Genomic DNA, 27,859 nt, shown 5'->3' with positions numbered 1-27,859 from the left:
GCCTCCTTGGGTGGGAGGTTGCTGTGCTCTTTGTCCCCATATAGTATGGCAGGTCCAGGATGGCAGCCTGGGCAGGGATGAAGGACAATGGCTCTGACGGTTTCTATGGTTCTTCCTCCCACCCTCATCCGGGTGCACATAGCTCTGCAGGTAGGAACAAGCTCCACACCCCACTTGCTTCTAGTTTCTAGCCATGATGTTCTCTCACTCTCCTATCCCAAAAGAAAGACTCTCCTATCCCCCCACTCCTCTTCCCTAGGGTGGCATGTTCCCCAGACCTTCCACCACCTGGCTTCTTCCAGAAAAGCAGGCACAAGTCAGTTTTGCATACCTAAGATTGGTCTAGTAGGTGGGGACTAGCTGTTATGGGGAGTGTGTGTGTACTGTGGCTGCAATCCTGGCCAGAGTGGTGCAGAGGATCCCTGAAGGTCCTAGGAAGTCACTTATTTATATCTCTCCTAGGCCAGGCTAGCACTGGGAGCTGGCAAGTCCCTCTTAGAGCACGACAGAGGATCCTGGCCCAATTACTGACTCAGTGTGCCCCAGTCTCTGCAGCTTGCTGGGGAAGGGCCTAGGACCTCAGAATTCCTAGGGGATGTTGGTACCCCCACAACGTATTTGCCCACCCCACCTTAGACCCCTACCACCATGTACACCACCAGTACACAATTACACCCACTCACACACAACCACACACTCACCCACAGGGACAGTCATCCACAATGATCCACACTCCCCACTATATTCACTTCCTCAATTACATACTGTCATGAACAAGTATACACAGTTAACATACACATCTCGGGGCTGGCCCGGTGGTGTAGCAGTTAAGTTCACACACTCCGCTTCAGCGACCCGGGGTTCACAGGTTCGGATCCTGGGCGCGGATAGACGCACCGCTTGTCAAGCCATGCTGTGGCGGTGTCCCATATAAAGTAGAGGAAGATGGGCACAGATGTTAGCCCAGGGCCAATATTCCTCAGCAAAAAGAGGAGGATTGGCAGTGGATGTTAGCTCAGGGCTAATCTTCCTCTCACACACACACAAAAAAACATACACATCTCACACATGATGACACTTACACACAATTACATTCATACAATGAAAGATGATACACAATCACAAACATTCACATATTTAGCACAAAAGTAGCTTCACAAGAAGAAACTAACATGTACTCTCACAAACATTAACACATGATTCATACACAACCCCAAATACGGGTGGGTGATGACACAATTACCCAAAAAGACACAGTCCCATTCACACATGGTTACATACACACCACTACAAGTCCCTGTGTAAAATGATAGTTTTGATTTGCAACTTAAACAGAAACAACCACTTATACACAGTAATTGCAAACACAATTACATGCTTAAACACTATTACAAATATTCCTTATCAGTAACATCCTGATTGCCCACACCATCACAAACACACAATGCACACACACAACTCTTACATCCAAAGACGTCCATATATTCCCCAGCGAGCGTTAGCTGTCACTGGAGAGCCTAGCTCTCCCTCCTTTCCTCACCTCTGCCTTCTTTCTGTCTGTCCCCTTCCTCTTTCCTCTCTCCAGAGCCTGCAGGTCCTGGCCCCCAGATGTCTATCAAGCTCAGGCACCAGCACTGCCCCGGCAGCACCAGCTCACACCAAAACCAAGCAGCTGCAAGGTGCTGGGCTCAGCAAGGAGCAGGCAGCCCTGACTCCGGATCCGGAGGGTTTTATTATTTTTTCACATAAATTACACAAGCACTTTATAAAATGGTTACACAGAAAACACCTTATAAGTGCATAACTTAAACCCCCCTACGAACAGGAGCTGGAGAAATGGGCTGAGTTTCTGTGAAACTGCCTGTGCGTACCTGGGTGCGGCTAGGATGTGTGATGGGGGCCTAGCAGGCCAAGTGACGATACTGTGGCTGAGGGGTGTGAGATGGGGTGTCACAGTGTGGCCATGGCCTTGTGTTTGCGAGAAATGCCATGCTGTTCAGAATGAGTCTGGGTCACCCCTGGCTTATGTCTGACAGTGAAGGTCAAAGGTGCAAAGGCTGTGGCCCTGTGTGTACATGACACTCTACCATAGGCCCCCTGTGATTCTGGGGTGACACCAAGAGGGATAGTGAAATTGCCTCTGTGTGGGCCTATCGATGTCCGTGCGTGATGAGGAGTGGGATACAGAAAGGACGCCTCCCCAGGGCAAGTTCAAATGACAGCCTGTGCTGTCCTCTGGGGACCCCAGAAGCTCTTCTTCCCCCACCTCCCCTGTCTCTCTCGCTCCCACGTTAAAAATCAGAATAAAATAAAATAGACGCAAACTGGGAGAGTCTGAAGAGTTCCAAAGGGCACGGGACCGCATGGGCGTTTGGGAGGAGGTCTCGCGTCCCTGTCCCGCGCACTTTTCTTTTCCAAGAGAGACTGGTATCCACGGGCCGGCGCGAAGGGGCGAGACGTTCCCCTCCCGCGTGCAATCTGAGGCGAGGAGGGGTAGGAGAGAGTCCTGGCTCTCAGGCTTCGGCGACCCCTTGGCTGGACGAGGGGTGGACCGGGCAGGCTCACTCGCAGGCCGACGCCACTGACGTGACGCTGGTGATCTTGGTGGAGTCGTCAGACCACGGCTGCAGGTTCTGCAGGGCGAAGAGCGAGGAGTTGTGCACGCATAGCGGATCGGCGGGCAGCGGCTGCGCCAGGCTCTTCTGGAAGGCCTCTTGCTGCAACTGCAGGAGGATGCGGTTCGCCTGCTGCCTTTCGGCCTCGCGCTCCTCCGCGGTCTGCCGCCTGCACCAGGGACAAGCCATTACCGACGCTTCGGGTGCGGTTCCCGGACACAACCTGTGCCAGCGCTGCTCCCCTTCACAGCCCCCAACTCGAGCTTGGGACCCTTTAACATATTCCCTTATCTTGAGGGTCTTGACTCCGACAAAGACTGGAAACCCCAAAAGTAGATGGCGCGGAGGTATCCCGGGCGAGCTGTGGGGAAGTCTGCTAGGCCCGAGCAGCTGGGGCTTCCGTCTACGCGCAGAGCCCTCACCTCCACCAGCCTTGGACAGCGCAGCCAGGGGTAGGATGGCATCTCCCCTCTCCCCAGCCCTGAGGAAGACCAGGCGCCGTCCCAAGCCAGAGGGGCCTCAGCTCTCCACCAGTCCCGAGCAGAGGCAAGGGCCGGGTGGATACGAGCTGCCCTGCTGGACCTCTCATCTCCCCCTTCTCTCGGCTAACCTCTCCCAGGCCTCCGACCTCCTGCGCCGAGCCCTGTGCCCTGCCGGGACTCCCGCCGGACCAGCCGGCTTCCTCCGAGGTGGTCCAGGGAGGAGATGACTCACTTATTCCATTTAATGCCTCCCCTCCACCCGTCAACTGAGATCAAACGTCTGTCTCTAAGGTGGACAGACCTAATGGGAGTCCCCGGGGCCTCCAGAAGCAATTTGTAGGCGATCGATGAAGCCGCGCGAAGCCAGCCGCGGCCTCTCCCAGCGGCGGACGCCGGGCCCCTTCCCGCCGCCCCTTCTTGCCTTTTCGCTCTGTGTATCTTTCTGCCCCTGGTCTTCCCTTCTTCCCTGAGTTTCAAACTGCCTGAATGTTTCTCTTCCATTAGGCTTTGTATCTATGTCTTGTTTTCTCTCACCCTCACCTCCTTCATTCTCGCAGAATTAAGGGAATTTGTTTGAAACGAAAATGGAGATTTTAGTCATCAATTGCTTTCCTTTATTATATGTAAGACTTCTTCAGGCTGCCTGTTTTTTTCCTCTTCTCCCTGGGGTGGGGTGTCTATCTTTGCTCCCTCCCTTTGTGTTTCAGTTTCTCTCTCTGCCTGCCGCTCTGTCTTCCTCTGTGCACCGCCCCCCCCCACTTGCCCAGTCCCTCCCCGCCCTAGACTGCAGCCCTGGGTGAGCCTTGGGTACACCAGTGCCTCCTCTACCCCGCTAGCCCCTGCTCCTTCTTTAACTAGCTTTCCAGAGATCTGAAGACGCGTCCCCCACCCCTTCCCCAGCGGCAGGAATGTGGGTGGGGGGCAGCAGGCTCGCGGGGCACTGGCTTCCTTTGTGGCCACGACGGCGGAATCCCAGGCAGATTCCTCGCCTTCATTCAGAAAAAGAGGAAACTCCAATTCCTTCCTCCCGCCCCAGGCCCGCCCGGCCCGGCGCCGCCGACTTTGCCCAGACTCTCTTGCGCTCCCCCCTGAGGCCTGAGCTAGCGAGAAACTCCTGGCGTGTGGGGAACCGAGAATGCGGCCCATATGTGCAGGAGCGTGCAGGAGTGCAAGAGGGTGCGGCGGAGACAGCGCCGGTGTGTGCGGCGAATAAGGCTGCCTAGGAGTGTGGGGGACGCGTTATGTATGTAAGGGTAAGAGAGAGAGAAGATGAGAGCGGTGGAAGTAGATATGTATGTGGGGGAAGAATCAGTGTAGTTGTGGGTGTGAGACAGGAGAAAAGGAAATGTCTCTCTCTCACACACACACACCCATCTGCTCCCAATTGATCCCCCTTTCAGTGGGACCCTGGAAAACCCGCCGCAGCCGGCGCGGATTGATTTTCCCCTTCCAGGGTGGGGGACCGGCTGCGCGCTGGCTGGGCGTCTGGGGAGGACAGACTCAGAAGGGCCCAAGCCGGCGGTCTGGGGCCCCAGACTCTCCGCCGGGAGCCCCGGCTGGGGCGCAGAAACAAGGCACGGGCCATCCTGTCTCCAGTCTCCGGGAGAGAGGAGGCATCTCTGTAAGGGTGTTTGCGCAAACAAAAAGCCTCTCAGGACTCACTAATCTAGGAAGCCCAGAATGTACAGGCTGTGTTCTAACCCGCCTGTTTCCCCAAGCAGCGGCGGCGACCAGCCCCGTCTACACTGGCAGTGAATGTGCCAGCCAGAAAGCCAAGAAGCCTCCAGTAAAACAGAGCTGGGCTCTCCAGCCCCATCCCGTTCATCGGCCTCGGTTGCTTCCCGCTCCCCGCGAGCCTAGCAGGAGCGGCCCGCTCCTCCGAACCGATCCGAAACCGGCGAGCAGAGGGAGTGTAAGAGACGCCCCGAGAGAGGCCCCGAGCCGAGAGCTGCCGAGACTGCGCCGCCCGCGGCCGCGCCTGCCCCGCACGCTCACCTCCATTTCGTCCGCCGGTTCTGGAACCAGGTTTTGACCTGCGCGTCTGTCATTTTGAGCGCCTTGGCCAGGGCGGCGCGCTCGGCCGAAGCCAGGTACTTCTGGCGGTGGAAGCGCTTCTCCAGCTCGCAGATCTGCAGGCGCGTGAAGGACGTGCGCGGCTTCTTTTTCTTGGGGGGCGTCCGGTTCTGATAGGGGTGACCTATACGGCGTGTTACAGTGAAGGGTGAGAGGGCCACTGGAGCGGGAGACAGACAGACGGCAGAGGCAAGCGGCAGAGCGTCAGGAGGCGTCCCAGGCCCGACACCCCGCGAGGCAGCGAGCGCAGCGGCTAGACCCCATGAGCAGGGCCCTGGTCTCCCGTCAGCCCTCAGCTCCAAGCCCGCTGCTGGAAACGGCCCCCTCCCGCCGCCAGGCCGACGCCGCCGCTGCCACCACAGAGGCCTCCCTAGCCCCAGGCTCCCACGTGCCCAGCCAGACCCATCCGCAGTGGCCTCCTCAGTCTCCTTGAGGGGCATGTCTGAGGCGAGCTAAAGGTGGCAGCCCGCCGCTGCCCCAGGCCTCGGCCTCAGAGAAGCTGCCCAATAGTAAGAGGCCCTGCTTGGTCAAGGTCCTGGCCCTGGGTCCTGACTTGAGCCTCCATCACACAGCAACATACACAGACACATCACATATCACAGGAGCAAATTATAGATCTATACACCCAAACAGGCGGACACACAGACAAGCAAAGGCACAGGCACAGAGGCAGACACACAGGACACAGGGCAACACAAGGCGACAGCCATTCACTCCCTCAGAAACTTCTTCAGGCCCGGAGCAAGATTAGGCCCAGCTGTGGCTCCCTTAGGTAGGCCCTGTGTGGCGTACCTTTCACCAGAGACCAAGGACCAGTGGGCCCTGGGCTGGGCAGTCCATCAGAGCCCTTCAAGCCCAGCCTGGCCTGGTTGGGGGGGAGTGTGATGGGCGCCAGGCCCTGCCTCCCCAGGCCTGAGAGAACTTGGTTTGGGGCAGTGGGGCCCCTTGAATACAAGGCCCTTCCTAGAGGCCCAGAGCAGAAAGGCTGTTCTGCCTCCCCCTCCCCGACTTTTGCACAGACCCAGAGTCTGGGCCAAAGTTCCAAGGCTGGAACAGGAGCAGGAGACCTGGGGTGCCTTGGGGTCGCCCAGCCCTAGGTCTAACTCTAAGCTGCCTATCCTCCTCCACCGATGGGCCCTGGACCCTGAGCCTTACGGGAATCTCAAGTCGCGGTCGGCAGCTGCCTGTGCCCCCTCTGCCTCCTCTCTCTAAGGCGGGCCAGGAACCCAGGCTCAACTCGTGGCTGCTTCCCAGCGGGCTTGAGGGCCTGGCCTGGCGGTGGATCGTAGTCTCAGATCCAGGGAACGTAAGGGCAGCGGGAAGTGAGGCCGGGCAAAGGGGCCCGCGCATGAGCGAGAGCTGAGTGCCGAGAGCGGAAGCGGGAGCGAAGGGAGCCGGGGCGAGCGGAGGCAGGCGCAGAGTAGGCAGCGGAGAGCCGCCGAATGCGTAATCGTCCCTTGAGTTGTCCTTCGGCCGGCGATCGATCTCGAGCCTGGCCCGTGCATTATTCAGGCCAGAGGGAACTGGGCTGGGCCCAGGGGGAAGGACACAGAGCCAGGACAGAACGAAAATGAAGCGGGCGGCTCAGCGTCACGCTGCCGCCGACCAGGACGAAGCCTGAAGTCCGGGAAGAAGGGCCCGCCAGCTCTGCTGCTTTACTTGGGCTCGGGGCCTCTGCTGGGCCCGGCAGCGCGACGGGCACTGGAGCTCGGAGCGCGAGTGTGTGTGTGTGCGCGCGCGCGCGCGTAGGGGACAGGAGGTGGGGAACCTGTTCTTTCCTTGCGTCTGATTCTGGGGTTCGCCGCCTGGGCCAGAGAACGTCGGCCGGGACGGAAGAAACAGCTTGTTCACATCGCGCCTCTGTCTCTGAGATTACAGAGCCCCAGTGCCGGCCGAAGGTAGTCCCGAAGCTACATCCCCCTTCCCTCCGCCTGACCAAGCCCAGGGACTCGGAGAGGGGATCAGGGAGCGCTTCTCAGAGCAGGGGTCCTGCGGGAGAGTCGCAGAGAGGCCCAGTCTGGGAGAACTCTTCGAGCATGGCGATTCCGCGAGCATAGAGAGGTGGCAGGCGGCTGAACTTGGGGGAAGCACCGAGAGGAGCTGGGCGACCTGGCGCGCAGAGGGAGCTGCAGGGAGCCAACGGGCGGGAGAGGGGTAGCGCAGAGCCCGGGCCGCGGCCAGGCGGGGCGCGCGCGGGCCGGACTCACCTGTGAACCTGTCCTTTGTGTATCTGCGGTTACTCTCCATCCAGGGAAAGGTGAGGCCGGTGAGGTTGTTGACGCCCGGCACGGCGGGCACGGAGGGCACGGTGGGCAAGCCGGTAGCCAGAGGCTGGGGGTGGGCCACCGCTCCAGCTAGCGGCCTGTGCGCGGGCACCCGGATCACCCCTGCAGCGCTTAGTGCCCCCCCGCCGCCGCCGCCCCCGCCGCCGCCCCCGCCGCCGCCCGGACCGGGGCCGCCCGCCAAGGCCATGTTCACGTTGTAGGAGCCAGCCAGCGGGCCCATGCTGCAGGCGCCGCCGCCGCCGCCGCCGCTGCCCGCCGGGCCACCAGGGCCTCCCGGACCGCCAGCGCCATAGGCCCCCGCGCCCCCGGTTCCCGCCCCGGCGGGGCCCCCGCCGCCGTAAGCGTAGGGGCCTCCAACCAAACAGCCAAGGCCATATTCGTCCTGGAGACGCGAGGCGGGCCCCATGCAGCCGCCCTGGTCCGGGCTGTTGAGGATCTGGTCGATGCCGAAGCTGATGGGCTCCGCGTGGCCCGGGTGGAGATGGTGCGGACCCAGGTGCTCCATGCTGGCCCCCAGCCCCGGCCCCGCGGGGGGGCCTGGGCGGCGGCGCTCGCTGTGCTTGGCTCGGGGGGCAGCGCGGAGGGGCGCGGAGGCGGCAGTGGCGCCTGGCTGCGCGGAGACTTGGAGGCGAAGTGCGCAGGAGAGCTAAAGTAGGAGGGAGGGGAAGAAGAGGGGGCGCCGTATTCTTCCCCTCTCCGGCTGCTCCTTCCCCTCTCCGGCTGCTCGCTAGCTGTTGACTCTGGGACATCAATCACCGAGCGAAAAAGCCCAGTGCGAGCGAGCCCGGCCGATTCGGCCGGGTCTCTCCATTGGCTGTGCGCGGAGAGGAGCGGGGTGAATGACAGCGCGGGGGAGGGGCGGAGAGGGGGAGAGGGAGGCCGGGAGCCGAGACAGATGCAGGAGCCAGAGACAGAGGGACGGAGGCCGAGGCTCAGAGAAGTAGTTCAGGAAGAGACAGAAGAGGGGAACCAGACACTTAAAAGGAGAAAGAAAAAGAGCAGGAGGCGGCCATTCCCAGAGACCGATAGACAGAAGACGGACCCAAAGAAGTGGAGGTCAGGCCCTCTTTCCAGCCTGGCAGGAGCCGTCCCCTCTCTTTAAATTGGGCCAAAGGGGTCCAGCCTATGAGGCCTCTGGGGAAGAGATGTCCCTGTGCTACTGGAGAATCTTCCCAGGGGCTCAGCTGGGAAGCACCTGTCTGTCAACCAGAGGATTTACTCCAAACTTCAAGTCTGGCTCTTTAGAAAGAAGATGACTGTCTACTCCTCAGGTATGGAGCCTAGGCCCCTGAGGCAGGAAGGTGAGTTCAGGCTTGTCCTTCTTTAAAACACTGGCCTATGAACAACTGGCTATACGTTGTTGAAAATATCAACAACCACCCCAACTCAGCCTGTTTAGGGAAACTGAGGAAGGAAAGACTTCCTGAAAGTCAGGCACAAGTCAAGGGAGTTGGCTTGGGGCCTGCTGCCAGGGTGCCCATGCCTCAAGATACCCCTTTCCTTTTAAACAAACCGATGCCTCAAGAAGCAGTTCCCCCAGTATGTGAATGAACTCAGTCATATTGCTTTCACCCAGCAACCCGCCCAGGACTGGCTATTCTAAGTGAAAAACCTTGGGACTATGGTGAGGGGAAGGAGTTATTTTCTCACTTTTGGAATCTTGGGAGGGAGGCCTAGGGGCCTAAAGCAGTGGGGGCTGGGGGTGGTGGGACCACCATCAGGGAAGTGCATCCAGGACAAATTTAGGCCTTTTTAAAGTTTTGCCTGTGGCTGCCTGGCTTAGAGCCCAGTAGAGAAGGAGGAAACTCCCTTTTTCTGCTTCCTCTCTTTCCCGTCTCCAGTAGGGAAAGGTCCGTTCCCTCCCAGGAGCCAGGTTCTGGGAAGGACGCAGGTTGGATCACTTGGGATCTATTTCTGGTCTATTTCAGATTCAAATAGATTTAGATAGAATAGATTCTGGTCTATTTCAGGCCCTCAGGGAGGGGCTGTCTCTATCAGGCAAGATGCTAGAATGTGAAGGCTCATATTCTACTTATCATGTCTCATTGCAGTATATTTGCTTTGGCCACGTCTGCTACTTCCACTTGAAGAGAGTGTTCCCACCTGTGCAGTACAGCCCCAACCCACAAAATATACTCATCTGGAGTGAAAAACAAATGAAAGAACCTCCTTATTCCACAAATGTTTATTGAGTACCTACTAGGTGTCAGGCATTGTTCTTGGCATTAGGATAACAGCAGTGAACCAAACAAAGTTCCTGCCCTCATGGAGCTTACATGCCATAGAGGGGTCAGACCATAACAAAGAAGCAAATTCAATAAGCCAGATGGTAATTGTAATGGAGAACACTATAACCTCCACACCAGCTCTTTGAGATGAGCATTGCCCCTATTTTACAGATGAAAGGAAACCAGATTTCAGAGAGGCTAAGTGACCTGATCAAGATGGAGGAGCTGGATTTGACTTGCTTTTATGGGTTAGCCTGGAAACCCAGCTGCTGGTTAGAAGCACATCTCTATGGGGAAAACCTTGTCTGGACTCCAGGCAGGTGAACAAAGGCCCACTCAAGACAAAGCCAGATGTGGAGCTGGTGGTTGTTTGTAAACACTAAGCAGAAACATGAGAGGAGAGCTCTAATCCCTTGCCAGTTCTCTCCTCTCTCCTCTCCCCCACCCAATCCAGATACTACCTCCTTACCCAGGAGGTCCCATAACTTTCTTATTTTTTTTTTTTTTCTTTTTTTGTGAGGAGATCAGCCCTGAGCTAACATCCGCCAATCCTCCTTTTTTTTTTTTTTTTTTTTTTTTTTTTTGCTGAGGAAGACGGCCCTGGGCTAACATCGGTGCCCATCTTCCTCCACTTTATATGGGACGCCGCCACAGCATGGCTTACCAAGCAGTGCGTCGGTGCGCGCCCGGGATCCGAACCGGCGAACCCCGGGCCGCCGCAGCGGAGCGCGCGCACTTAACCGCTTGCGCCACCGGGCCGGCCCCCCCATAACTTTCTTTAATGGTTGTTGTTTGAACCTGAATTGTCTCTTTCCTGCTTCTTACCTTGAGGGAACTAAAGTATAGATAAACATAAATGTTTTACTGAGAAACTACTGTGTGCCAGCCACACATCACAATGATCTCATTTGAGACTCACAACCACCATGTGAAGTTAATAGAAACATCCTCATTTTTTTAATAATTAAGAAAATGGAATGAATGTTCATAGTAGTATTATTCGTAACGGCTAAAAAGTGGAAACAACTCAGATGTCCATCATCTGATGAATGGATAAACAAAATGTGGTATATACATACAATGGAATATTACTCAGCAATAAAAAGGAAGTCCTGGTTCATGCTACAACATGGAAGAACCCAGACAACATCATGCTAAGTGAAAGAAGCCAGGCACAGAAGGCCACATATTGTATGATTCCATTTATATGAACCATCCAGAAAAGGCAAATCCATACAGGCAGAGAGTAGATTAGTGGTTGCCAGGGGTTAGGGGGAGGGGAAAGTGGGAAGTGACTGCAAATGGATACAAGGTTCCTATCTGGAGTGATGAAAATATTCTGGAATTAGATAGTGGTGATGGTTGCACAACTTTGTGAATATACTAAAAACCACCGAGCTATACGATTTAAAGGGCTGAATATTATGGTATGTGAATTATACCTCATTTTAATTTTATTTATTTATTTATTTTTCCCCCAAAGCCCCAGTAGATAGTTGTATGTCATAGCTGCACGTCCTTCTAGTTGCTGTATGTGGGACACGGCCTCAGCATGGCCAGAGAGGCGGTGCATCCATGCACGCCTGGGATCTGAACCCGGGCCGCCAGCAGCAGAGTGCGCGCACTCAACCGCTAAGCCACGGGGCCGGCCCGAATTATACCTCATTTTAAAAAAGAAGAAACAAAAACTGAGACTCAGTGAGATGAAGAAACTTGCCCAAAGTCCCACAGACAGAAGAGGATTGATCTGGGATCCCCAAATTTGAACTATTTTCCCTGTATGAGGCTGAAAACTATGGGGAGGGGGTACTTCAGCTTCCTTTGAGGCTGGGTCCTGGTGGCCCTGCTCCTTTTAGTCAAGAAGTCACAATTGTGTCTAATCACAGTTCTGCCTGCTGCAATTAAAACCCTATCTTTCTAGGTTGTCCTTTGCCATTCTCTGGCCCATGCAGGAAACCCCTTGAGAGTTCCTAACACTCTTCCCCTTCCTTCCTTCTTCTTCGTCCAGCTGCACCTTTCCAGCCCCTATGGCTTTCTGACCCTGCCTGTTCCAACCCTTGGGCATCCACTTCACTCACCTCTTGAACTCCTCAGATCTGGCACCCATTGTCCAAGGTACCTGGGAGGAGACCTCATCCTTGCTGGCCCAGTCTAAGGTTGGCAGAGGTCACAGCTAAGACTGACAGGATGCTCTTCTCATCAAAATCCAGCAACCCAGGGACATCTGAGTTCCCTCTGCTCTCAGAGCTGCCTGGCTGCCTGATCTCTTCTGTAGAAGAGATTCCCTCTCCTGCTTATCAGAGTCAACTTTTATCCCAATCCAGTACTGAGGTAATGGCCTCCCCTAGCTGGGGTTCTTGGAGTCCAGCTTGACCTCAGCCTTTGTCTTCCAATGGGATATTTGCTGAGGGCGAGGCTTACCCTCTCGGCATGGGAAGACAAGACGAGAGGGTTAGGAGTCATGGGGTTCTGGCCTCCGCCCTCCTGGAAGCAGTGTTACCTGAGCACAGCGCTGCAGGTTGGAAAGTTTCCTGAAATGGGGGAGGAGACTCATGCAGAGCTTATATTCAGTGAAGCTTCTGCATTTCCACAGCGCTTTTGCATGCCTTGCAGAGCAGCCCTGTTAGGAAAGAGGAGAGGAGGGAAAGAAAGCAGGACTTACAAAACACCAGTGATGTCCTAGGTACCTTCAGGCACAGTAATTATCTCATCTCATTGTCAATAAGCCTGTGACATGGCTTTTGTTATCTCCATTTTACAGATGCGAAGACCAAGGCACTGAAAGCTGGAAAGGGACAGAGACTGGACTGAAGTGCTGAACTTCTGACTCCATCATTACAAGCTGCTTCCTCAACACCACACTTGGCAGATGTGGTCCTTGCCTTGCAGGAGTATCTTGCACATGTCTAGGTGCGTTCCAGCCTGGAGGCTGCCTGGTAACAACCCCCCCAAGCACCATCCACCACCCTCGCCTGCAGAATAAAGAAGTGCCTCCAATTAAAAGAGGAGCAGCTGGGGCTGGGGGAGGAGAAAAGGGGGGCTCAGCCAGCGGGGGAGTCCTCTTTGGATCCCACACGGCTCCCTCCCCGCTCTGGGAGAGACCCCTGGGCCAGGGGTTGTCCTTTAGCTTAGGGGTGTGTGTGATAACTTAATTACTTTGTGTTTGTGGGACCGTGCAGCCATGGGGGGAAAGCCGGAGGGGAACGTATGCATGACAGTGAGGGTAGCTGTGCAGATAGACGAGGCATGTCTTTGAGGAATAATTTTTTAAATTTACCCAACAAATATGTATTGAGTGTCTATTCAATGGATTAGTGTTAGCCTGTTGGGATACAACTGCAAGTGTGTCAGTAAGAGTGGTGGGAGAGAGGAAGAGGTCTGGGTCATTTTTACAACTGGATTTGTCTATGTAAGGATGTGTATGTCGATGAGAATGCAAGTGAGTGTGTGTTTTCTGTAACAGGATAAGAGTTTGTGTCTCTACAACTGTTTTTCTGTAGTGGACACATACGATGAGGTGAGGGTATCCCTCGGCTACTATGTGCAAGTGTAATGTGTGCTGCTGATGGTGTGTGTGCATCCGTGGGAGGGCTGTGTTATTTTCTAGGGTAGTTGTCAGGGAAATGGCCATATGTGGGCCTGTGGGTGTGGAAAGGGTATGCCCAATAGGTATTTAGCAGGGAAAGGGTGCGACAGGCTGAGAAATATGTGAGGGGATATGTAACATGAAGCGGTCCAAGATGGGACCACTGGGGTCTGGAGTCCTGATACCAAATTCCCCCTTCTGCCTTGCTCACCTGCCTCAGTAAAGGGGGCAGAAAATTTCCCCTTCCATGGAGGAGGCAGGCGCAGCTGGTGACTTAGGGACTTAGAGACCCAGTAAAGGGCCCTCCACCTTCTGCCCTTGTCTCTAGGAGCCTAGGTTGGAGAAGGAGGGAGTGAGCAAGTCGGGCTGGTTCCAACCAAACAACTCAATGATTCTTCAGGGCTAGGGGAGGGGGTTGTCCAGGATCAGCCCCAGGAGCCCCCACCCAATCTTTACAGTAACAGAGACGGAGGACCGACACAGAAAGACAGGCACACATTTCCTCATCAGTGGAGGGACCCTGAATAAGTAGAAGACAGAGAGACTAGGGCTCCCCCTCTCAGCTTCTGACTGAAAAGAAGCTGTTGGCCCCATCACCCCTGGACAGCAAACTAGGGCCTTAGGCCTCTCTCCGGCCAACTCTCTCCCAAAGGAGGGCCAGGCACCCTCAGGGCCCACCATCCGGCATTGTTGCCCTTGTATCTTCAAAGCTAGGTCTCCTCTCAGGACGCCAGAATTGAGGAAAGGGTAGGCAGAGGGTGTGATGAAAGAAGGTTCAGAGCAGGACAGACTCTCATGGCCCTGCTGTCCTCCGATGGCTCCTGGAGGGCTCTGTGGGCACGGCCCAGGAGGGCATGGAGTTCAGCTTCCCACCAGTGGGCCCTCTAGAGCAGCTCGCTTAGGATCCAGGGCAGCGGTTAGGGCCCATCTTTGGCGTCTACCCTTGACCCTACTCAGCCTCTAGGTGGGTCGGTGCCGGGTCCCAGGAATTTGGGTGGCAGCGGGCACCCTGATAGCCAGGCCCTGAGCGAGGTGCGGGGGAGGGAGAGGGAGCCGAGAGGGCTAGCTCGCTGCAGGCCAGGCCTCTGAGGGCAACCACCGCCTTCTAGGAACCACTCTACTTCCTTCAAGGAGCCTGAGGCTGGCAGGCTCTCTTCCCGACCTGCAGGCGGGACCTCCTCGGGGTGTGCGGGCTCTCCCACTCCACCCAGCAGTAAAGCTGAGAATGAGGGGAGCTTTCGGGCTGGGTCACGAGAGCCCGCAGTGGCCGGATCTACCCAGACTTCTCATCTCGATTTCTCTCCCCTCCAGAAGCATAGATTTAGCCCCTGTAAAGGTCGGATGGAGACCTCCAAGCCCCTGTACCCAGCCTCCCAGGGGAGCTCGATCCTGGGCTGCAGGGGGCGGGGGTGGGGGGTAGGCCGAGTTGAAGGTCTCGTGGGGGGGGTAGGCCGAGTTGAAGGTCTCCTAGGAGCTCGTCCCCCTTGGCTTGCACAGGTCTTGTAATTTCGCGGCACTCAGGGCACATCGGAAGCTGCAGGCGCCCGCTGAGCTGCCGGGCTGTTCTGAGAATGGAAAATCATCGGCCTGCTCCACCTGCGGCCAGATGAGAGGGCCTTGCCGCCCAGCCCTCTGCCTCTGCCGAGCCTCTCATGGATTCGTGGATTCGGGAAGTGTCCCGGAATAAATTAGTTAATTTCAAACCCCCCCCCCCCCCCCGCAGCGGGAGTTCGGGTTTGAAATTAAGCTCCTCCTCCATCAGAAAAGCACCAGGCGGGGAGAGGAGGGAACGAATTCACTCTGGGAGACCCAGCTGCTGCTGGCGGTGATGGTGGTGGGGTAATATGTTCCACATTCTGTCCTGACTGCACATGGACCCCCCGCACAGACACAAATGGTCACCGAAAGACACCCTGAGGCTTTCCAAATACAGCGTTGGAGCAGACGCAACACCCTCTCATGCCCAGACTCACAGACCCACACTCACCCCTGCACACGGAAACACAGACACTCCTGTGTGCGATCCCCACAGATGCTCAAAGCCTCCTTCAGGCATACATACACAGGTGCCCACAGACACACCCAACCACACCACCCACCCTCCGCACAGGTTCAGAACAAAAACCTCTCCCTTCACACACAACCTTACAGATCGCGGGTACACAGGTGCACACAGACGCTACAAACCCACAGGTACACTCCCTTCCACACAGACAGACCCTCCTGCTCAGAGAAAAACCACCTCCTTCCCTTCACGCACACACTCCGAAGGCCACATTAGGCTCACAAGCAGCCACACAGTTTCCCAACTTTTCCGGGAAGCCTAGATTCGCCTTCTCGGAAAGGGAGGACAGAGCCGCAGGTGCCAGAAGGAGGTGTGTGTGGGGGCGCCTAGGGGGAGGGACTGTATCCATATGCATGGGCTCCGCGCACAAAGAGCAGCTGCCCGGAGCTGAGCCCCGGCGGGAGTGGCGCGGAGGCAGCGGCGGCCCAACTAATTGAATTAGGCCGGCCAGGCCCTGCCACCCGTGCGCCACCCGTGTCCGTCCTGCCACCCGGCCCTTTCCGCCTCAGGCGCTCGTTGGTTGCCGAGGGAAGGGTTGAGGGAGGGAGGCACCACCGCCTGAGCCCCTGCCTGAGGCAGCCTCTCCCCCCGGAAATAATCCCATTGTCCCGCGGGCTGCGTGTGGCACTGCGCGTCCGGGATCCCCAACTGGACTGCGACGCTGTGATTAATGGGAGAACGGCGACGGAGCTGACGGGGGAGGGGCCGAGCCCCTCCTGCCCCCATCCTTCTCTCCCGTTCTCAGCTGCCTTCGGATTCGGTGTCCCTTCCTCGCTCCAGCTTCTCGGGAAGTGAGGGCGAGAGGGGGAGGGAGGTGAGTGGAAAGTAGACCAGTTGGATGCCTTAGTGAGCGAAATGTGTGCTGCGTGGGCAGGCACAGTGTAGTAAGTGGGGTGAATGAGTGGGTTGGGGACTGTGGCCCACAGGGTGAGTGTGCAAGAGCACTGAGAGCTGTAAGCCCCCACACAGTGAGTGGGGTGTTGAGGATGTGTGTGTGAATGTGGTTTAAGGGTAGAGTGTGGGGCTGTGTGTGAGTAAGGTGCCCATGGGGTATGTAAGGACACGGAGCTCCCCCCTCTGGAGGCCACGCCAACTCCAAGGCCAGGGAGCTGGGCTGAGCCTCTGGCACTGCCCTGAGTCCCTCAGGAAGTGTCTGTCTGGGCACCTACCTTCCTCTCAGCCTAGATTTCCACCACAGCCTCACCAGAGACCCCACTCCAATCCCCACCACCAACAATTAACAGTGTGGTCCCTGAACCCACACTTGTCTCTCCCCCCATTACCAACTGGCCTTCTGGACAATGGTTTCCAAGCGCAGGCAATTTTGCTCAGCTCTTCTCCTACCCTGAGGTCCTCCGCATCTCCGCTGACCCAGTGCTAGCAGCCCTTTGACATCTGACTCACAGTGCCCTCACTACAGGAAGCTCCCCCACATGTGGCTGAGAAATAACTCCTCTGTCCTAGATGGCCTGGAACTACCAGGGAAGGAAGTACGTCTGTGTGTCTGTCTTGCTCCTAAACTGCAAGTGCCCGGGGCAGAGTCCTGGCTTGCCCCTCAACACGACACACAACCACATTTGCTCTCAACACTACAAGACTTCCTTGTCTGGTGAGCTCCACCCAAGAGCTGCGGAGACCAAGGCGTTCAGGCTTGGTGGGCACTCGGCCATGCTTCCAAGTCCCATGGGGCAAATTTGCACTCTTGGCTTCTCCACCCAGAAGCAGGAGACCTGGGACTGGCCCAAAGTCTGCATGTGTGGTGTCCTAGGGCCTGAGCCATGGGGATCCTAGGAGGGTGGAGGAGAGCCACCGCCTTGGGAACCTAGGGCTACAGTGGGCTTTGGGGATCATCCAGTGGCCAGCACTGCTACAGAGACCCAGCCCCAGCCAGGACCCTTGGCCCTGGGCCTCCTGCCTGCTGCAGCCTTCCACTGCTGCCCTCTGAGTTTCGCCAAACCACCCAGGTTATGCAGTGAAGGCAGGGTCCCCTAGGAATTCAATTAGGGGTGGAGTGAGCCAAAGCTGGGAGCCTTGTACCCATCAGAAAGGCTCAGTGCATCTGGCAGGGACCAGGACCTTCTGGAGGAGTAGCACCAGGGGGAGCAGTGGCTGTCTTCACACCCTCTTGCCCTGCTGCCCAAGGCTCTGGAGAGGTGGTGAGGGTGGAGGACTCTGGGCTGGGGGCAGGCCCGGCACCCTGATGCTGCCACTCTTGTAGGCCTACACTCTTGCAGACCCGGGACTTTTACTGCGGCATGGAGATGAGCAGTGACATCCCCCTCTCCCCCTTCATAAATATTGCATCTTCCCAATGCAATTACAGGAGACAGAGCGGCATGAGCATTTACTAAATAAGATTATGGGGTAATGCTAATGCAGTTTATGTCTGCGCTCTGACACCAGACAAACTCCCTATTAATAACCTCTCAATGAGGCGCGAGGCTCTGAACGAAGAGCCTGGGGCTGCCCCTGGCCGCACACGCTCAGTAAGAATGGCCACAGCATGGCCACCCTGCTTGGGGCTCCGCTAGCCTGTGCCCTCTCCCTGGGCTGCCAGGGTCACCCTCCTCTCTGGATCTCTTGGCTTGGAGCTCCCTCTCTGCACCCCTTCGGAGGTAGCCTTGCCATCCACCCAAGTTCAGAGCCTCATTGACACCCTCACTTCCCCCACTTAACTTCTTTTTTGGTGACATATTGGTCTCGGCTGGCACCCCACCTCTCTCTTCTGAATCCACACTGCTGGCAGGGCTCAATTCTCCTCCCCTAAAGCGTGTACAGGGCACAGTTCTTCCCTAACTTAGAAACTGCTCTCCGTTGCCTATGAGAAAATTGAAACCCCTTATCCCACCATTCAAGGCCCTCAACTTACTTTCTGCTTCATCTGTAGTACCCTCCCCGAGTCGCTGGCTACCATTAGCCGTTTTGTATCAACTGAGATAGACACGCTCACACTTTTTCACTTGCGCCCAAATCTTGGGTGCAATGCTCTGACAACACGCATCCCCTGACCACAGCAAAAAGATAAGAAAAGGAAAGGAAATTCCTACTTCAAAACCCAGCTCCGAGTTCTGCCCCTCTGACATTCTTCAGGCATAATCCATGAGTCCTTCAAGTGGCCAATAGCACAAGAGTTTTAAAAATTACCTCTTTTGTTGTTGTTGTAGATTTGGAATCACAGAGACATGAATTGGATTCCCAGCCACACTGCTTTATAGATGTGAATAAGAACAGATCAATTAACTTCTCTGACCCTTGCTTTTTTTGTTTATAAAACAGGTACAATAGACTCTGCCTTCTATTTCATCAAGCCATTGTCGGAATCAACATAAAGATGAAGTAATGTAAAAGTTTCCTAATTCATTGGGTCTGTCCCTGCCTTACCATCTTTCTTATTGCGTTAACATGTAAAATGTTTGTCATCCCTGCTGGTCTGGGAGTCATTGAAACTGCATGTTGTCCAGCCCTGCTCAGTTTCCCAGACCCAGGAGATGAGCTCCTCAGACACAGATGCCCTTCTCCTTGCCTCCCTAACTTCCCTCCTCTTGAGGCCTCTTCAGGGTCCCACTGGGAGGACAGGACTAAAGCAGTAGAGACTGGAAAAATAGGACTTCTGGAAAAATAGGACATAGGCCCAGCAGAAAAGTGCAGACGGGATTTCAAGGTCAAGAGAGCCAGCCCCCTGACTCAGGCCTCACCCTAGTGCTGGCTGGTCATTAACACAGCCCTGGGTTCTTCTTGGCCTTCAAAAAAAAAAAAAAAAAAAGACATTTCATGCCCAAGGACCTCAGTAATGAGGAACCAGGGAGGGGCTGGGTAGCCTGCAGGCTCAGCAAAAGTGTCCCCACCTCAGAGGCCTCCCCTCCTTCCTCCCTCCTCCTCCATCCCTCTGAAATCAGCGAAACCTTTAAGCAGCTTCTGGAAGAAGGAGGTTCCTTTGCCTTTGGAGCAGGCAGAGGGGTGAGGGGCACTGGCAAGACCTCTTTATAGGCCTCCTGAAGCCTCTTCTCTGCCCCCACCTCTCTACCAAGGCCAAACTGTCCTTACCTCAGAGAGACTATAGGATCTATAGAGACAAGCTGGGGCCCAGGGCCTGAAGGATGGGGGTGGGGGAGCAGTGCTTTACCACATTCTCCCGTCCCTTGCCCCTTCAAACTGGGGCTATGCCTGGTCAGGCCAGCACATACTTATCACCGACTCCGACCTGCCATTCCTGCTCTGGCTACCAGTGACTTTGCTGAACGCTGCAAACCTGCCTGAATCTGTCTGGGGCATTTCGGTCTTACGACAACATCCCTTCACTTCTTTACAATGCATTAGACGACTTTCTTTTCTCTTTTCCCTTTCTTTCCACCCTACCTCTGTTGTCTCTCTCCTGAGTCTTTTCTTAGTGCTCTTGGTATGGGAAATCTTCCCAACCAGCCCTTTTACCCAACTTGTACAGTGTGTGCACACAAACACACACACCAACTCAGAGGTACATGCAGACCCTTACTCTCAAAAACACACGTACAAACTCCTGAGCATAACACTTCAGTCCATCATTGAAGTCCCGGGTCCACATATGCAGACACACATCTGTGCTATCTCCCACTGAAGAGCATGCACTCTGAGAGGTATACAACCACACAGGCTGGCATATTCACACAAAAGGACACACAAACACAAATACACACCAATCAACATGCCAAGCACAGTTTCTGAAGTTGATGCTGCCAAGGAATCTTCCAGAGTTTGCCAGGGATCTAAGAAGTGCCTTCTTTTATCTTTGGTGGGAATTCTGTATACATAGTATAATGTGTGCTCAGAGTATTTAGGGCTTGTACAATTGTATGACAGGGTTGCGAAAAACCACTCCCCGGAAGGTACCTGAACTATGAGTCATCCCAGAAGACCTGGAAACATAGGAGGAGCACAGATTTGAGCTGAGGGGTGTGGTCTACTCATTGGAACTGGAACCTGCCCATCATCTGCACTCTGTAAATCAGCTGAAGATCCTAGGGCAGGAAGTAGGAACCTAGTGGGCAGGCTCCAAAGGGGCATGGGCTTTGAAATGGGAAAGGAAGGAGCTCTTTGGGCCTCTCTCAAGGGGTGGCTCTCAGTTCCAAAAAGCACCAGGTAAAGGTGGCACAGCCCTTGGGGGTGGCTGCCTGGGCCCTGGTGCAGCCAGGCCTGACCATGGCCGGGAAGAGCAGCAGAGCTACACCAAGAGTTTGCTTCCACCTCAGTGTACTTCAAAGAAACCAATCAAGGGAAAGAGAAATGGACTAGGGTAAAGCGTGGGGCTTCAGGGGCCAGAGAGGAGCCAAGCATAATGGAAAGACTTAAGGCATCTATGTTTGAACAACTGGATTCAAATTCTCCCTCTGCCACTCCACTAGCTGTGTGGTCTTGGACAACGCACTTAACCTCTCTGATCCTCAGTTTTCTCCTCTGCAAAATGAAGATATGCTACCTATCTTGTATGATTGTGGTAAGGATTAAAAAAGATGAAAAGACATAAAAGTGCTTAGCCTAATGGCCGGCACGTGACAAGATCCAACAGATAGTGGCTGTATATGAGAAAAAGGTAAACAGAAGGCCAGTGTAAGAAGGCCTGAAACCCAGGACAGGAAGATCTAGAGTCTTCCTTCTCTGCACGACTCGGAAAAATAAGGGCAGCTACAAGCTGAAGTGCCTGTTCCTAGTCAAAGGTGCAGTGCACAGTGGTTAACAATCTAATGCCAGACTGCCTCAGTTCACATCCTACTAGTTATGTGACCTACAGCAAATTTCTTGATGACTCGGTTTCTTCATCTGTAAAATGGGAATGATAATAGTAATAGGATCTATCTCGTGAGCTTATTATGAAAAGTAAATGAGTTAATGTTTGTGAAGTGCTTAGAATAGTACCTGACACATAAGAAATGCTATACAAACATATGCTAAGCAATAAAAATAAACCAGGCTCACATGCTGACGGGGAATCAGGTTCTGAGGACTCAGAGGCAGCAGCATAGCCACAGGCCAGGGGCAGCTGCCTCTAGCTGCAGGATCAGCGCTCTTCAGAATCCCGTGCTCTCAAATGCCCTCTTTTATCCTCAGGTGGATGTGGTTTGTTTACCTTAGGAACAAGTTACCCTTTTCAGTCTTCAAGCTGCTGAAGGATTTGTTAAGGGAAAAGTAGATACTTCTTTATATGTTGCTAGTGGCGCTGTAAATTGGTCCCATCCTCCCTGGGTTATGTAACAAAAACCATGATACTGTTCATATTCTTTGATCAGATAATCCCACTTTTGGGACCATATCCCAAGGAAATAAAAAAGCAATTTGTACAAAGATCTTTATAGCAACATTATTCATAATAGCTCAGCCTTGGAAGCAACCCAAATACCCAACACTAGGGAAATAGTTAAGCTGGGGAATGTTGGCACAAAGGAATAGTACACAGCCATTCAAACTGCGAAAAATGACACAGATAAGTGATGGGACATACCATATTCCCAGGTGAAGATGCCAAGCATTGTAAAAATGTCGATATTCCCCAAGAAAATTTATAGACTTCATGCCCTACTCATCAAAGTCACACTAGAAATTTTCTTGGAACTCAGAAAAAAATGATTCTGGGCTGACCCCGTGGCTTAGCGGTTAAGTGTGCATGCTCCGCTACTGGCGGCCCGGGTTTGGATCCCGGGCACACACCGAGGCACCGCTTCTCCGGCCATGCTGAGGCCACATCCCACATACAGCAACTAGAAGGATGTGCAACTATGACATACAACTATCTCCTGGGGCTTTGGGGAAAAAACAGGAGGAGGATTGACAATAGATGTTAGCTCAGAGCCGGTCTTCCTCAGCAAAAAAAAGAGGAGGATTAGCATGGATGTTAGCTCAGGGCTGATCTTCTTCACACACACAGAAAAAATGATTCTAAGTTTCACCTGAAGGAGTAAATAGGTGAATATATCAAATAATTTTCTAAAGAAGAGTAAGTTTGACCAGATGTTAAAACATTTTGTTATAAGGCAACTAAATGGAAACACTGTGGTGTAGGCACCAAAATAGACATTTAAATCAGTGGGACAGAATAGACCCCAGAAATAGACCCAACCACACCTAAGAATTTAATACAGACATTAGAAAACAAGGGAGAAGGGAACATAACTCAATAAATGGTGTTAGGAAAAGCTTTGCCACTTGAAAATTAAGTTACTTTATATCATATAAAATTAAACACAAGATGAATTAAGTAATTAAAATGATGACTAAGAGGATGTGTAGACACAGGGAAATATAGGTACAATGCAATGTTAAATGTAGAAAATTCAAAGATTGTATGTTTGAATTTGGGGCCGGCCCAGTGGCGCAAGCAGTTAAGTGCGCACCCCCCGCTGCGGCGGCCCAGGGTTCGCCAGTTCGGATCCCAGGCGTGCACTGACGCACTGCTTGTAGAGCCATGCTGTGGCAGCGTCACATATAAAGTAGAGGAAGATGGGCACAGATGTTAGATCAGAGCCAATCTTTCTCAGAAAAACAAGAGGAGGATTGGCATCAGATGTTAGCTCAGGGCTGATCTTCCTCACCAAAAAATATATATATATATATGTTCTTACTGACTACAACTCTGGAAAAGTACAGGTCTTAACCTTGATAAGGATCAAGGGATGAAACATTATAACTGATTATAAAACATTATAAACATTATAATAGTTGGAGTTTCAAACTGATGGAAGTTTTTGTTGCTGAGAAGTTGGGACTTCAGTAAAATGGGGAAAGGACAGGGATGTAAGTGCTTCTGCCTTTCCATCAACACAGACAAGAAGTTGGTGCTGCTTGTGGAAGGGCTGGGACTACACCTGCTCTGGGTCAGATGGGGGATCCTGGCAGTAGAGATCCAGGGCAGCTAGCTGTGGATACTTGCTACCTTCTGATCGGACTCCTGAACCTGGCCCTGAACCTGGGCTTCCCTGCCCCCAATCCAGACTCAGACCCCAACCGGCTCCCTAGAGGCCAGACTGCCTGGGTTCCAATTCCTACCCCTGCACTTAAAAATTGGGTAACCTTAGACTGTAACTTAACCTCTCTGGATCTCAGTTTTCTCATATGTAAAGTGGAGATAATAATAGCACCTATTCCTAGAATTACTGTGAGGATTAAGTCAGTTAATTCATGTAAAACCACAGAAGAGTCTCTGGCCCAGAGTGACTTCTCGGTAAAAGTTGATCATGATTTGGGTTGGGGCTGAGGGAATCCTAAGGGAGGAGGCAGAAAACAGTGTCTGATTTCCATGATGCCTATGTCTTCTGGGTCCCCAGCTGGTTTTGAAGCTGAGCCCACCTGGCTTTCCCTCTCATATCAGCTGACGAGGCAAGAGAGACTTGGCCAAGAGGGGGCCGTTGGTGCAGACCAAGAATCCGGTGCTGACACACGGGGCTCGGCTGCCTCAGATTCCTCTTCCCTCAATGGGGGTTCAGCCTTCCCCTCCCCCCAGGGACAAAGACCAAGCCAAGTCTCTACCAGGGATTTGTGCCTGGGGGACAGAGAGAGGCCAGGTTCTGGGCACTTGGCTGCAGGCCTGTCTCACTGGGTAGAGGCCACTCTGCCAGCCAAGGATTGGCCCCCAGGCTAGCTCTGTCCTGCTTGGAGTGTTCTTGCACTGGGCTCCCTCCAGCGATCACTCCCTCTAACTCAAGCACGAGGCTCCAGCCAAAAGTCTCCAGGCTTACAGGAAGAGGGGGATGCTTTTCTCGAACTTTGTCTATTCCTCTTGCTAAGTCAGGCACAGATGGGGTGACAGGGGTGGGAAGCGTAGTGGTCTGTTTCTTGTCACCTTCCCATACGTGTTTCTCACACATAAACCTGGAAGTCTCCTTATCTTTTGGTGAAAACTTTTGTGTTTATTGCTATATTTTTTTGTTATTATCATTCTCATTATAATTAGCCAAGGTAGGACTTCCAGGGACCTACTCAGTGGTCACTTAGTGGCCCCCAGGAGGAGCAAAGGGAGTGACTGCTTGGTCCACGCAGGATGGAGAGACATGCAGGGAGAGTTCTTTGAGAGCCAGATTGCAAAGCGCCTTCTTCTCCTGGGGACTGGACCCGGCGAACCTTTAAGAGCCAAGGTGGCTATAGAATAAAGTGACTGTCAGCGCTGGGGAGAGGGGGCCCAGAGGGTCAGCCACAGAAAGAGAAGGAGGAGGCCTGGAAAGGGCTGAGGATCCTTCCTGACTCCATGATGAGTCGACCCCACATATGTGTTTTGAACCCAGATGGAATTGGGGAGGTTGATTACCAAGAAACCTTCTTTCCTTTATCCACCGTTCTCTTATCTACTTCTTTATCCATGCAGCCAACTTTGTCAAGCATTGCTTGGAGCCAGGGGCTGTGCCTGCTGAGTGCTGAGCTGGGAATGCCTCCTGGGAAAGGGTTCAGGGGGGACCGACAGGGAGCAGGCCCAACAACACTCTCATTTCTGTCAAAGCCAGAACCAACCACTTCTCAGCCTTTCTGGGATTCCTGGTGACTTTGCAGTTTGTCCGTGTTTGTTATTTTTGCTAACCCCTGTTTGCCTGTAGTTCCTGGTGATTAGAAAAACAAGCAAACCAAGCCTTAAACATGAGAAGGGGGACAGGGGACATATGGTTGTTTCAGAGGCCAAGAGCGAAAGAGACCTGAAGAGGCGCTGAGAGAGAGAAAGAGAGAGAGAGAGATAGGAAGAAGTCAAGGGAGGGAGAGCCAGAAGTCAGAGCTCTCCTCCCTGTCCCCAGCCTTCCCCAGGACCCTCACCCTCTCCCCAATATCCCCAATCTCCTTCCTGCATCCCCTACTCCTTTCTCCTCCCCCACTCCCTTTACATGTCCCCTAGCATCATACAGGTTCTCAGGTCCCCTCCTCCTCTCCCCTGGGAGTCTGGCCTTGAGCCTCGGGTGCTGGAGAACTTGGGCTGGGCCTGAGCACTCCCCTCCCTAATGAGCATTCGTTCTGGGCTGAGCCCTGGCCTCCACGGGTCAAAGGTGGCAGCTTTATTTACTCACAGCCATGCTCTCACTGCTCCAGTCCTTCCATGATTTTTTATAATGGAAACAGCCCAAAGGCCACAGGCGCCCTGGGAGACCACCCCACCACCTCCCTCTGCCCCAGCCCCCAGACGCACTGACACTTGTATCCGTCCAATGAGGGCTCAGATGTCTCAACAAAGTACAGCTTTGCTCTCAGGACAGTTTTCAGCTGTCGATTTCATCACATTCCTCTGTCTGTTTAGAACCTGAGCCAGAGAGGCTGGGGGTTGGTGAGAGGGGCATGCGTGTGTGAGAGAAATTGGTGCCGGCACGTAAGTCTGAGGGTGCGTGGTGTGCGAGTGTGCATTTGCGTGTGAAAATTGAGGTACATATAATGTGTCTATCTTGATTGTGTGTGTGAGAACCTGCATGAGTGTGCGTAAGCATAAGTATCTGGGTGTGAGTATTTATATATACATGAATGTGTGTGCATGATATTCACATATGTGAGTGCATGAGAATGTGCACAGGTGCATGAGAACCTGGGTGTGTGTTGTGCTTGTGTGCATACCTGTGTGTGAGCAGTTTAAATATGCATATTTGTGGCAGAACCATACACACATGAGCCTGCCCGTGTGTGAGCCCTTATAAATGTGTGTGCATCTCCATGTACGAATACTGTTTAAGAATGTGTCTGCACAACAGCATGCGTAGATCTCAGAACTATAATATCGAGTGACAGATGCCAGACACAGAAGTTCGCATATTCTATGATTCCATTTATGTAAAGTCTAAAAACAGACAGAGGTACTCTATGGTGTAAGAAGTCAGAATAGGGTATTGTGCCTGGAAAGGGGGCCTGAGGAGGTTCCTGGGTACTGATAATATTCTACTTTTTAATCAGGACGCTGTTTGCATGGGTGTGTCTACTTTGTAGAAATTCATTGAGCTGTACACTCATACATAATAAACCATAAAGTGCGTATATAATTTATGTACTGTCTGGGTATGTGCTATAATTCAACAAAACACTTAACCAAAAAAATCGAACATGAAAACTCTCCCCTGCACCTTCCCCCTTAGCTCTCACATGTGCCCACATTGCTCACCTTCTCCAACTTGCCCTGCACTCTCTTCCTCCTTTCCACGCCTTACACTCCCTGAAGGTGAGAGGGTGTGTAAGAGGCTAATGCATCTGGGTGGCTGAGTCTGGATGTGAGATGCCTGCCCAAATCACAGCTCGCCTCTAGCTCTATGGCCCTCCTCCTCACCTCCATCTCTCCTTTCTTGGCCTCCCATGGAACTCAGTGACCCCTTCTAAGGCAGTGTCCCTGGGGGTAGATCTCAGATGGAGGAAGAGTTGGCCCTACCCTCCAGGAGCCCCAAAGCTGAAGTTCTGGAGAGGGTCAGACCTCAGGTGTGTAGACCAATGTGGCAGTACTAGAAGGCCAGACACTCTACAGAGGGACAAAAGCCCCATGGAAGGGAGTGGGTGGCTGCAGGGCATTAGTTAAGGATGGCTTTCTAGGAGAGAGTCTCTCTTTGGAGACCCCCAAAAGTGGGCCTTGGCTGCACTATTTAAGCTCCCAGGATCTGGTTTCTTACTCTGTAAAGGGAGAGAAGGCACTCCAGGTTCTGGCGCTGTCCCCGTGCTTGTCTGTGCCTGTGTGCATCTGTGTGTACACGATGCTGTGTCCGTGCCCGTGGGTGATGTGTGTGACTGTGCGTGTGCTTGTGTCTTATGTGACCAGACATGCACAGGAGCCCCTGTGGGTGATTCCTTGGGTACGTGTGCTCATGCTCCATGGAGCAGGTAGAGTCAGTACATCCCATTCCAAATTACTCTGCCCTGTGATTCACACAAATGCTTGCCTACCACGTGTCCCAGTTTGGGGTTCAGAACCTCTAATTTCTGCAGGTCTTCGTGACATAGGGTCTACACTGGGAAAGGGGCTGTGCCCATGAGGAGGGAAGGTCGGGCTGGCCCAGCTCCTCCATCTTCCTCCAGGCTGGGCTCATTCACTCCCCTCCACAGACTGGCGCCTGCTTTGGCACCCTGAGGAACCCGGCTGTCAGCTCCATTCCAGGCCCAGGTCCCTCCCTCAAGTCAGGACCTCTCTGCCCTCTCCCAAACCTGCTCCCAAACCTCCCATCTGGCGGCCCAGCATCTCCCAGAAGAGCCTCCAGCGCCCCTCTTCAGGGGAACAGCCACTCCACCAGAATCAGGAGAGGCAGCGAGAGCTGGGAGTGGGGTAGGTCGGAGGACAGGCTGACCCTTTCAGAAGGGGTTGGGGAAATTAGGCTTGTGCTGCCAGAAGCTGCCTAGATGCTTCTCTCTGACCTTAGCTTGCAGTGGCCCTTCCCCCATTGCCCCTGGTCGCTCTCTCCTGCTGGCCTGCTTTCGGAGAGTGACCTCCTTCTCCCCACCCCCGCCCTCAGTGGCTCAGTCCTCCCTCCTGGCTCAGCCCACATGTTTTTTTGTTGTTGCTCAGGAAGATGCACCCTGAGCTAACATCTGTTGCCAATCTTCCTCTTTTTGTTTGAGGAAGAT

At 53.8% G+C, this 27,859-nt stretch overlaps 1 protein-coding gene across 1 annotated transcript; it reads right to left on the bottom strand.

Annotated features, from left to right (window-relative positions):
* Positions 1-2,489: 2,489 nt before the first annotated feature.
* On the bottom strand, positions 2,490-7,960 carry TLX1 (T cell leukemia homeobox 1). Its single transcript, XM_058542701.1, has 3 exons — positions 7,378-7,960; positions 5,093-5,294; positions 2,490-2,784 (listed from the first exon to the last, which is right to left on the bottom strand). Exons 1-3 carry the CDS (start codon positions 7,958-7,960, stop codon positions 2,562-2,564), a joined length of 1,008 nt encoding a protein of 335 aa, XP_058398684.1. The 3' UTR covers positions 2,490-2,561.
* Positions 7,961-27,859: the final 19,899 nt, after the last annotated feature.

This window comes from Diceros bicornis, chromosome 6 (assembly GCF_020826845.1).
Source record: "Diceros bicornis minor isolate mBicDic1 chromosome 6, mDicBic1.mat.cur, whole genome shotgun sequence".
Lineage (NCBI taxonomy): Eukaryota > Metazoa > Chordata > Mammalia > Perissodactyla > Rhinocerotidae > Diceros > Diceros bicornis.
This window is presented reverse-complemented; position numbering and strand designations above follow the sequence as displayed.